At 48.4% G+C, this 12,406-nt stretch overlaps 1 protein-coding gene across 4 annotated transcripts in view; it reads left to right on the forward strand.

Annotated features, from left to right (window-relative positions):
- Window positions 1-10,135, forward strand: part of POLR3GL (RNA polymerase III subunit GL) — a 188,489-nt gene extending 178,354 nt beyond the window's left edge. For all 4 annotated transcript variants that reach the window (XM_063947141.1, XM_063947139.1, XM_063947142.1 and 1 more), the window contains 3 exons: window positions 1,007-1,080; window positions 4,254-4,364; window positions 9,095-10,135. In XM_063947141.1, the coding sequence (XP_063803211.1) occupies window positions 1,007-1,080; window positions 4,254-4,364; window positions 9,095-9,181 (272 nt within the window). In that variant the 3' untranslated portion in view covers window positions 9,182-10,135. The remainder of the gene's footprint in view (window positions 1-1,006; window positions 1,081-4,253; window positions 4,365-9,094) is intronic.
- Window positions 10,136-12,406: the final 2,271 nt, after the last annotated feature.

Consider the following 12,406-nt stretch of genomic DNA (forward strand, 5'->3'; position numbering starts at 1 on the left):
ATCTGGCTATGAATAAGAATAAAATACATTTTATGTTACCCAAAGGGTTTGTTATCATCATCATCCGGGTGTTTCTGCTGCCCCTGACCACCCGCAGAGACCCGTGTATTGCGTCTGCAGTCACAGGTTCTTTCATGTGACATAGATTGACAATTGGTTTAGGTTAAGGCTGTTATAGGCTGCGCTCTGCAGTGTCACTGTGTTATATGCGTCCTAAGCACTCAGGGGCAGATGTATTAACCTGGAGAAGGCATAAGGAAGTGATAAACCAGTGATATGAGCAGGGTGATAAAGGCAGCAGCCAATCAGATCCTAACTGTTAATTTACATATTGGAGCTGATTGGCTGGTGCCTCTATCACCTTGCACATATCACTGGTTTATCACTTCCTTATGCCTTCTCCAGGTTAATACATCTGCCCCTCAGTGACTGGGAACACAAGTACAGTACAACACATGTTCATCTTCTCCCCTATAGTGTGAGATTGGGACCAATATCAAAGCAGCAGATAACTTTGTTTGCAGTGCCCTCTAGTGGCAGATCACGGAACACATTGGTGAATGCGTGTGAGATTGTGAGGTGTACACGTATGTGATTTGGTTGTACATCACACACCATTCTTCTGCTCAGCTATAAGATTGGCGGGGATCTCACCTCCCCCCTCCTCCCAGCTGTTCTAGAACTCTGGGACTTCACCTCATGCAGATCCCCTTCCATATGTCATAGGCTGCCCTGTCCAATCACAATGCACCGTTCCGCAACCATACACTGACACCTTTGCTAGCTCCAAGCACGTCTGTTCCTTGTGGAGCCTGGGAGCGGCTGGCCAATCCAGGTGTTGGGGGTCTGGGGGAAGGTCCCCTCACTGAGAACCCGTAGGTGAGAGATGTATGATTCTTAGGCATTATATAAACGTGGGTGTCCTCCATTAAGGCTGGCAGGCTCAGATGTGTGGTCACATTTAGATGTACTGTAATATCCTGGCTAATGAGAAATTCTCCTGCAGAGTCTACCGTTGTCCTTCCCAAACACAAGCAGAGGGTCCCGTTGGATAAAGAAGAGATTATTAAAAAACTTGAGGTAAGGTCTTTTTGGCATTGGGTGCTCTTACTGAGGGTTTTATAGATACAATATAAAGAAGAGGTTTGTATGTACTGTATAGATAAGGCCTAGCCAACCTGTGGATCTCCAGCTGTTGTGAAACTACACATCCCAGCATGCCCTGACACAGTTTTAGTATTCCCTAATAGCAGAACTGTGGCAGTGCATGCTGGGGCTTGTAGGTTGGCCGGGCCTGGTATAGATGAAAGGATGTTGGTGATTGGGTCAGTCGTGTGCTCTGGTGGTTACATGGTGATGGTGTGCTGCTATAGGAGTAATGAGATGCAGAGGGAGCTTCCCTTGGGGTCAGTGGGATCTGTGCAGTGGGGTAGCCCATATTGTCATTGTGGTCTTCCCGTAGATTCAGTGGGATCTCTGCAGTGGGCCATTTGGTCAATGGGGTCTTCCCATAGAGTTGGTGGGATATGTGCAGTGGGGTCTGCCCATAGGGTCAATGGGATCTGTGCAGTGAGGTCTACCCATATGGTCAGTGGGATCTGTGCAGTGAGGTCTGCCCATAGGGTCTGTGGGATCTGTGCGGTGAGGTCTATCCATAGGGTCAGTGGGATCTGTGCAGTGAGGTCTGCCCATAGGGTCAGTGGGATCTGTGCAGTGATATCCATATGGTCAGTGGGATCTGTGCAGTGAGGTCTGCCCATAGGGTCAGTGGGATCTGTGCAGTGAGGTCTGCCCATAGGGTCTGTGGGATCTGTGCAGTAAGGTCTGCCCATAGGGTCTGTGGGATCTGTGCAGTGAGGTCTATCCATAGGGTCAGTGGGATCTGTGCAGTGAGGTCTGCCCATAGGGACAGTGGGATCTGTGCAGTGAGGTCTATCCATAGGGACAGTGGGATCTGTGCAGTGAGGTCTATCCATATGGTCAGTGGGATCTGTGCAGTGAGGTCTATCCATAGGGTCAGTGGGATCTGTGCAGTGAGGTCTGCCCATAGGGTCTGTGGGATCTGTGCAGTGAGGTCTATCCATAGGGTCAGTGGGATCTGTGCAGTGAGGTCTGCCCATAGGGTCAGTGGGATCTGTGCAGTGATACCCATATGGTCAGTGGGATCTGTGCGGTGAGGTCTGCCCATAGGGTCAGTGGGATCTGTGCAGTGAGGTCTTCCCATAGGCTCAGTGGGATCTGTGCAGTGAGGTCTGCCCATATGGTCAGTGGGATCTGTGCAGTAAGGTCTGCCCATAGGGTCAGTTGGATCTGTGCAGTGGGGTCAGCCCATATTGTCACTGGGGTCTTCCCGTAGGGTCAGTGGAATCTGTGCAGTGGGCCACTTGGTCAGTGGGGTCTTCCCATAGAGTTGGTGGGATCAGTTCAATGAGATCTGCCCATAGGGTCTGTGGGATCTGTGCAGTGAGGTCTATCCATAGGGTCAGTGGGATCTGTGCAGTGAGGTCTATCCATAGGGTCAGTGGGATCTGTGCAGTGAGGTCTATCCATAGGGTCAGTGGGATCTGTACAGTGAGGTCTGCCCATAGGGTCAGTGAGATCTGTGCAGTGCGGTCTGCTCATAGGGTCAGTGAGATCTGTGCAGTGCGGTCTGCTCATAGGGTCAGTGAGATCTGTGCAGTGCGGTCTGCTCATAGGGTCAGTGAGATCTGTGCGAGATCTGTGCAGTGCGGTCTGCCCATAGGGTCAGTGAGATCTGTGCAGTGCGGTCTGCCCATAGGGTCAGTGAGATCTGTGCAGTGCGGTCTGCCCATAGGGTCAGTGAGATCTGTGCAGTGCGGTCTGCCCATAGGGTCAGTGAGATCTGTGCAGTGCGGTCTGCCCATAGGGTCAGTGAGATCTGTGCAGTGCGGTCTGCCCATAGGGTCAGTGAGATCTGTGCAGTGCGGTCTGCCCATAGGGTCCGGGAGATCTGTACAGTGTGGTCCACCCATAGGGTGAGTTGGATCTGTGAACGTATTTCAGTGGTGTCCTTAATGACTAACTACAAACCCCTGAAGGTCTGGTGGCTCTTGCTATTATATAATGAGTACTCTACGATAACACAAATACTCTGATAACAAATATTTACTCTGATAACACAAATACTTTGCTCTGTTTTTTTTTTAATTCTGAGCATAATATTTAAATTCAGGTAAAATCTAATTGCTGATCGTAGTCATTTCAGATGTGGGATGGACTTTCGTAGAAATATGGCATTGTGCAGTAAACACTTTCTGCATAATTTTAAACAGAAACTATTCGGATTCAAGACTGATGTATGCTATATGGCTCACACTACTTTACAACAGCTGTCTGTCTTTTAAGCCACGCACAATGAAATGAAGTAGTACTGAAGTATATTATCCCCACGTTACTCCATCACTGTCTCTCCTACACGTCACAGCTCTCTGCTCACTATCACCAGTCCAGGGCGTTAGCAGGTCAGGCAACGCTAGGGAATGCCACCAAATACAAACTCGCAAATAGCAACATAAGCTATTACTGTATAACACGGAACCTGCTGTACCCAGCATGCACCTGTGCACTTAGCTGATTAGGATCATTGTGAAGTCACATATATAGGAATTGCAGACGTCAGGGTACGCCATCTTTGTCTGTTTCCCACACAGACTCTGGCCTAATACAATAAGCATGGGAATAATACACTGACAATAGGGATTACCTTTATTTTTCCTGTCACATTCTCCTCACACGCTCTCTCCCAGCAGACATGATTGCTGTATCATTAGACTGTTCATCATCGCCTCAGACAATACACACGCATCTAATGGTTCTCTTTCAGCACAGCTGCCAGAAGAGAGAGAGTCTCTTCCGCAATCATAGCTGTATAGTGTGACAGGGTGTCTCAGCTCCGTAACAGCACGTCTCCCACACAGACACTCACACACACAAATATATATATATTTAATATGGGTGAGCCTTATTGGGGTTTCATTTCCGCCAGTCCCAGCTATCCATGGGCTGGAAAACGCCTTGGAAGAGTGTGACACTTATGTGGATTAAGCGCCTCGGCGTGTGTATAAGCTGCATTCACATGTATGCTGGCTCAGCCCAAACCACGGCTGCCTCAGCCGTGCACAGTAAACGGATCCACAAGCGGTAACACTGACTCCTTGAGGAGCGGTAAAGGCAGATGATAGGAGTTGTAGCTCACTTACAGCGTGGCCACAGATCTGCTCTGTATCCCACAGAATCTGGAGAAGAAAGAGAAGGAGGACAGCTCTGAGGATGAAAAGGAGAACAAGGAGGAGGAAGAAGAGAAGGAGGAAGAGGAAGACTACGATGAGGAGGAACATGAAGAGGTAAGAACGGGACACGTGTATCGGCTATAGATGGTAGTCGCAGTCATGCGTGTTCAGGCGATCCAGCTGGTGCAAAGACCACCAGGTAGCTAACCGTTTTACCCTATTGTACCCAAAATAGGCATTGTCCTCAAATTTTCCTGTAGCTAAGCTGCTATGCCAACTAAACTACCGAATAGTTACCAAGATGTCTACTGATGAGACTGGAGCAGGTCACATTAGGGCTGGGTTCGTCTTGCATATAAAACCTTGTCAATGAAAAAATTAAAGACCACAGTCCTATGCATTTAATTCTGTGTGCCGCTACACACCTTCAAGTTGGATTTAAAGGGGATCTTTAAACTCTTTAAAAGCATTAAAGTGTAAAACCCATAAAATGAGACTAGGGTCGGGAAGTAATGGGAGCCGAGTTTAGCATCCGGGAAAAAGTTGCACAACTTGGACACTAGAATGTGCGACTTTTTCACGGAACTCTGCGAATGTAGTGGCGTGTGCGTCTTTTGCTTCGATTGCAAATCGGATCAGACTTCTCGCAGGATTTTCAGAGCAGGAAGTGTCCAGTTTTTTTCAGACCGACCGGAAAGTGACTTTTAGTATAATAGTTGCACAGTGTGGGAGAAAGTCACCATTTGGCACTCAAGCGTCTCATGATTAAAGCAGCACACACCGTAAATAAACTGGACGCACAAGCAGATCCGGCTGATTTATATGATATGCGGCTTGGCCGTATTCAGTGTGTAATTGCGACTGTACCTAATTATGTTAGTGTTTCGCAGGAAAACACTGTAGCATAACATTTCATATGCAGATACAGCTGCAATTACACACAGAATATAGGCATGCCACATATCATTGTAATCAGCAGGATCAGCTTGTGCGTCCTATTGCACTCCTTTGCGTATAAGTTGAATTTTCGGGGGGAAATTAGCAAAAATGACATGTACAGTACATGGACTGTTTTGAGAGATCAAAGTGTTTTTGTTTGATTTTAAGGTTAGAAATAATTTAAAATGTTTATTTGCTGTAAATGTGCTATAAATGTGTACTTGTAATTGATTTTCAACATTGACAAATACAACTCACCCCAAAAAAAAGAGATCTGTTTAGTCCGACTTTATAGAGCCGTTTTGTGGGTATGCGGTTAGCGTACGGATCGTCGGGATCCCGGCAGTCACAATACAGAGGCGGGAATGCCGACGAGGGCACCATACCGCCACCAGTATACCGGCAAGGTAGGTGATTCCCCCTCTATGGGTGTCCACGACACCCATAGAGGGAGAATAGAACCTGTGGCGAGCGTAGCTCGCTACCAAGCCCACAGCAAGCCCTCAAGGGTCTTCGTTGCGCTCTTTACCCTGTCAGCATTCCAGTGCTCGGAGTGCCGATGTCGGGATAGTGACATTCGGCATTCCGGGCGGTGGTATTACATACCGAACCTGTTTTGTGTGAGATTTCCAAATTCAGACTCCATTACATTGGCCGAGTTGTATGTTTAACATGGGGAAAAAACATCTGGATCCGACTTTGCGTGTACGTGGACGCTATACAAACTCGGCTCAAACTCTGCTCCTATTACATCCCGGCCCAGGCCTCACAGTCTGAGGGTGGTAAATGAGTTGCATGGTGATCGGCTGCTGTGAGGCTCACACTCCTCAGAATGAGTGGTAGGAAGAGACGCTGTGTAGAGAAGTAGTTTGGGGAGTCCGTGGCAGGTGATCAGCAGGGATGGATGCCGTGCAATGTTATGCTGAATGTTGGAGGTGCATGCATTTATTACAGTAGGAACTTCTTTTTTTAGCCACTTAACTGGCAATTTTTTCCCCAAAACCGAGCAGAAATTGTCTTTTCTAAAAAAAAAAAAATTAATAACGTTTAAAAAGTTTTTCTTAAAGCTATATTTAAATATTTTATTTAAAAGAAATATACCTCGGGGGTGTTTTGCACCCCACCCCATAACCCTTGTCCATAGGCCCCCATTGTAAGTTTACTTCCGCCCCCCCATCAGTGGTATAAGGTCCCCTGAATTATCAACCACCACACACCCTGGTGGCAACAGATCACCTGGTAGAACCCTCACCCCCAGTGTCAATGGGCCCCAGTTAAGTACCCCCCAACCCATGTGTAAATTAATATATATTTTCATATTATTATTAACGTATATCCCTCAGCCAATAAAATACTTTTATTGGTCAGCATAACCCCTTAGTTGCCAGATGACAGCCCCCCCCCCCCCCCCCCTCTCCTTTTTGCTGATAGTGCAGCAGAGCTTGGGGTAGGAGGGACCGACCATCCGTCCCCCCTGCTGCAGCTGATCCCCCATCTTTGTGCTTAGTGGGGAACTATGTTCGCCTTCTCGCAAACATTGGAGAGAGATAAAGTGTGAACCAATCAGCTCCTGTCATTTTCAAACAAAGCCATTAACATGGCAGTTACGAGCTGATTGGTACTTTATCTCTCTCCAAGGCTTGATACCTCTCCCCCGGTATGAGCTCATTCAGACAAGCGCTATCAGGATCAGTACCAGGAGCAAGCACATAGGAGACTAGGGAGGCATTGGGATAGCCGCACGCCTGTAGTGCACATTAGTGGCAGCGCGGTCAGCCGGCCGGTGCAGTACGGCGGAAGTTGTGCATCTCTGGTTTTCCAGCGTTGTGCACGGAACATCAGAGGAGTACGGGTTTCAGGGTTACTGATCCTAATGCCGGCGCTCTGTTATCTGAGAGGGGTGACCTGGGCATATCCTGGCAAAACTCTGTCCAGTGCCCTTAGTCTTCACTTATTCTTCAGTTTCTTCAAAAAGCCATGATCACCCCCAGTATCTCCTCCAACCTCCTCTAGGCCAGAGATGGGCCATGGAGACGGGATCTTTGATCCTAAAACAATATTCATTCAAAATAAATCCTAGAGACAGTGGGTAAAAAATCTGAAATGCGTTGTAACATCCTCCTGCCAAACCCGCGTTTATACAGTGGCTTTCCAGACGCTGCAAAATGATCAATGTATACACTGCAGCTCACTCATTTCAACACCCCCCCAAGTTCGTTGATTTCTTTGTAAAAGATGGACTTGGTACCTGATCGCCCAAGACCTGGACAACCTTGAGTGACCACACCCAGGAGGACAAGTTTATCAAAGTGTGTTCCAAACGGGACAGATTCCAAACAGTCTGATCCGCGCTGCTCTGATGGAAACAAGGAAGAAAAGCGTGTCAGTCGCAACCATCGAATGTCGCCTTGTAGCCGGTGACTTGAAGGGATATGTTGCAGCCCGAACACCATTGCTTAGGCCCATAAATAAAAAGAGGAGGCTATTGTGGGCTAAAAAGCACAGGAGCAGGACCACTAGTCAGTGGAAGAAGGTTCTTTTCACAGACGAATCGAAGTTTGAAGTGTTTGGGTCCAAGAAGTGCAAGTTTGTTCTTCATGCGACAGGTGACAAGCTTCCTGCTTCCATCAGCCCACAGTCAGGCATGGAGGAAGTTCCATTATGGTCCGGCGATGTCTCAAAGTAAAAATCGAAGGAATCATGGGCTCCAAACGCTACCACAACATCCTGATGCGTAATGCCGTCCGTTCCGGAACCCCCTTATTGGACGTGGTTTCACACTTCAGCAAGATAATGACCCAAAACAGACCTCTGGTCTGGGCAAAAAGTATCTTCAGCGACAACACGTGTTGGAGAACATGGCTTGTCCAGAGCCCTGATTGTAATCCAGCTGAACTCCTTTGGGATCATCAGGACAGGTGTGTTCGAGACGTGTAAGTAACGAGTAAAATCACCTTTGGGAGTTGCTATAAGACAAGTGTGCTGCAGTCAGAGCTGAAACTTCAGACACGTTTACCGTCAGAATGCCGCATGTCCGCACCGCTGTGATCACCGCTATGGGTGAGGAAATCGGTACTCCGTTTATTTGTAAACCATATGAGTACAAAACATGTTTATATGCCAAGATAAATAAATTTTCATCACAAACTAGCTTCTTTTGTTCATTACTTTCCAAAAAATCAACGATTTGGGTGGTGTATTGGAATGAATGAGCTGTTGTTCCCGAACCGTTGGCTGATGCAGGTTGGGTCTCTTTATTCTCAATAAAAACCTCTATAGTTTCTGGAAGCAAGTTCAAGAACAGTGGGGGTCATTCCGAGTTGTTCGCTCGCAAGCTGCTTTTAGCAGCTTTGCACACGCTAAGCCGCCGCCTACTGGGAGTGAATCTTAGCTTATCAAAATTGCAAACGAAAGATTAGCAGAATTGCGAATAGACACTTCTTAGCAGTTTCTGAGTAGCTCCAGACTTACTCAGCATCTGCGATCAGTTCAGTCAGTGTCGTTCCTGGTTTGACGTCACAAACACACCCAGCGTTCGCCCAGACACTCCTCCGTTTCTCCAGCCACTCCTCCGTTTCTCCAGCCACTCCAGTGTTTTTCCCAGAAACGGTAGCGTTTTTTCACACACACCCATAAAACGGCCAGTTTCCGCCCAGAAACACCCACTTCCTGTCAATCACACTACGATCACCAGAACGAAGAAAAAACCTCGTAATGCCGTGAGTAAAATTCCTAACTGCATAGCAAATTTACTTGGCGCAGTCGCACTGCGGACATTGCGCATGCGCATTAGCGACTAATCGCTCCGTTGCGAGAAAAAAATAACGAGCGAACAACTCGGAATGACCCCCAGTGTCTTGCACTAAGTAGATTTACTGACCTGACTGCTGTTTCTCTCTTCATAGGAGACGGACTACATTATGTCCTATTTTGATAATGGGGAAGAGTTTGGTGGAGACAGTGATGAAAATATGGATGAAGCCACCTACTGATCTCTCTGCAGAAGACTGCTGCTCGTCCGGCTTACAGAAGAACCTCTGCCACCCCCCTCTTCTTTACAATGGACCTCAGTCTTGCGCCTCTCTGTGGTGAACAGTAGACATTGCAACAGCACTGCAACAATTTTAACAGATTTTACAGTGATTATTTTAACAACATATATTTTAAACCTCCACGGTTGTTTTACAGGCCCATTGGGATCTGATCGCTTAGGCTTCATTTATTGCTACACTTCACTGTCTGGTCCCGCAGTGTCTCATTCAAACACTAGAGGGCGGTAGATGGATCTTGGAAAACGTTTAATATTTTACATCTTTACTGGACTAAATAACTGGGGGACTGTATATAGACTGCTCATTATTTTCTACCTGAAGACATTTTATAGTTTTTTAAGATGTGAATGGTTGGGTTTTATTCACAGTCACGGCCAGCAGGAGGCGCCAGTGTGTAACGTGAGTTGGTTGAGCAGATAAACAGATCTCATGTAGCTACTGATAGGTCATTGGGACATCGGCCTCTTCTGTGAAGCTTTGTGGCACGTTTTTAAGGCAGTGTACAGCTCAGGAAATGCTACACTGTGTGTTTTATCCGAATGTGCTTTAATGTGAGTCAGAATAGTTTTCAAAGTCACAAGCCAGCGTACCGACCTCAGTTGATACCGTAGCAGGGCTCAGAGACACCCTAGAGATTCTGATTGGCCTATAAGGGTCTTGGTGATCTATACCCCTGTAGGCGGAGCATACGCCATAACGCAAATACAGGCGATGCAGAGACCTCACAGTTTATGGTGACCACAGATTCAGTTGTTCAGCGTACAGACAGATGTTCCCTTGGACTGTCGCCTTGTCTCGTGAGGTTGTCCGAGCAGGTGGCAAAATATTCTATAGGGACAGATTGTGTTCTGGAAAACCACTTTCATTCAATTAAAATGGTGTTTTTTTTTAAGATACTGTTTGGATTAGTCTCATTTATAAATGAATCCTAGGAGTGAGTGCAGATTGGAAGAAATTTGTGCGTTTAGCGGAAATCTCGGGTGAACTCGCGCAGATCCAGGGCCGTGATGTCACCAAAGAAGACTTTGGCCGTACTTTCCTGGTTCTCGCCCTCCGAAAAGACATTCCAGAGGACGTGGGGACGGCTGGATTGTTTTGTTCTGTTGCCTTTTACAACAACTTTTTTCTTTTCTTTTTTTCTTAATAATAATAATAATAATAATTTACTACCTTCAGCTTTGTTAGTTTATGTGATAATCACTTGCCCAATATCAGAAAGTGTCGCTAACAACCACACACGCAGAGTAATCTGTCTGATGTCGCGTTTCTTCTTGAGTCTTTCACATCACTTACTGCTTTGTGTGGTTTTTGAAGATCTCTAAATTCCCCATTTAGTTTCATTTCTTCTCCTGTAGAGATCAGAGTCCTAGAACTCCGCGGTAACCCCGTATTATCCTCTTAGTATTTGTCACGGTGTCGTTGTTTAGTGACCGGTATTGCAGCATCTGCAGGTGCACAGGCCTTTTATTGGTCAGGATTCCTAAATCTGGAAACATCTTCAACCTTCTATTTCTTATTAATAAATGTGTGTCCTGAGATCACCATTTCACCACTTCCTAGGTGATTAGCAAGGTTCTGGGTCTTCTTGTATGGCGAAGCCCGTATCGAGCTAGAGACTGACAGCGGCATCCCGGTGAAGGGAATCCCGACAGGGGTTCGGTAAGTATACTTACCCTCCTAACCCTCCCCCGCCCAACAGCCTAACCCTATTCTCCCCACCCGCCGCCGCAGCCTAACCCTAACTCTCTCCGGTGGTGCCTAAATGTAAACCCCCCCACACCTCACCACGGCCTACACCTAACCTTCCCTTCCCCGCAGTCTAATCCTCCCCAGTGGTGCCTAACCCCCCCCCCCCTCCTCTCAGCTTATAACTAACCTTCCCCCTCCCCCGCAGCCTAACCCTAACTCTCTCCGGTGGTGCGTAAATGTAACCCCACCTCACCGCAGCCTAAACCTAACCCACCCGCTCCGCAACCTAAACCTAACCTTCCCTCCCCCGCAGTCTAACCCTCTCCAGTGGTGCCTAACCCCCCTCCCCTCAGCGTATAACTACCCTTCCCGCCCAACAGCCTAACCTTACATTCCCCCTCCCCCGCAGCCTGACCATAAGAATCCCCTGCCCAACAGCCTAACCTTACATTCCTCCTCCCCCGCATCTTGACCATAAGGATCCCCCGCCCAACAGCCTAACCTTACATTCCCCCTCCCCCGCATCCAGACCATAAGGATCCCCCGCCCAACAGCCTAACCTTACATTCCCCCTCCCCCGCAGCCTGACCATAAGAATCCCCTGCCCAACAGTCTAACCTTACATTCCTCCTCCCCCGCATCCTGACCAAAAGGATCCCCCGCCCAACAGCCTAACCTTACATTCCCCCTCCCCCGCATCCTGACCATAAGGATCCCCCGCCCAACAGCCTAACCTTACATTCCCCCTCCCCCGCAGCCTGACCATAAGGATCCCCCGCCCAACAGCCTAACCTTACATTCCCCCTCCCCCGCAGCCTGAACATAAGGTTCCCCCGCCCAACAGCCTAACCTTACATTACCCCTCCCCCGCAGCCTGACCATAAGGATCCCCCGCCCAACAGCCTAACCTTACATTCCCCCTCCCCCGCAGCCTGACCATAAGGATCCCCCGCCCAACAGCCTAACCTTACATTCCCCCTCCCCTGCAGCCTGACCATAAGGATCCCCCGCCCAACAGCCTAACCTTACTTTCCCCCTCCCCCGCAGCCTGACCATAAGGATCCCGTGCCAAACAGCCTAACCTTACATTCCCCCTCCCCCGCAGCCTGACCATAAGGATCCCCCGCCCAACAGCCTAACCTTACATTTCCCCTCCCCCGCAGCCTGACCATAAGGATCCCCCGACCAACAGACTAACCTTACATTCCCCCTCAGCCTGACCTTACATTCCCCCTCCCCCGCAGCCTGACCATAAGGATCCCCCGACCAACAGCCTAACCTTACATTCCCCCTCCCCCTCAGCCTGACCTTACATTCCCCCTCCCCCGCAGCCTGACCATAAGGATCCCCCACCCAACAGCCTAACCTTACATTCCCCCTCCCCCGCAGCCTGACCATAAGGATCCCCCCGCCCAACAGCCTAACCTTACTTTCCCCCTCCCTCGCTGCCTGACCATAAGGATGCCCCTCCCAACA

Source organism: Pseudophryne corroboree, chromosome 12, assembly GCF_028390025.1.
Source record: "Pseudophryne corroboree isolate aPseCor3 chromosome 12, aPseCor3.hap2, whole genome shotgun sequence".
Classification (NCBI taxonomy): domain Eukaryota; kingdom Metazoa; phylum Chordata; class Amphibia; order Anura; family Myobatrachidae; genus Pseudophryne; species Pseudophryne corroboree.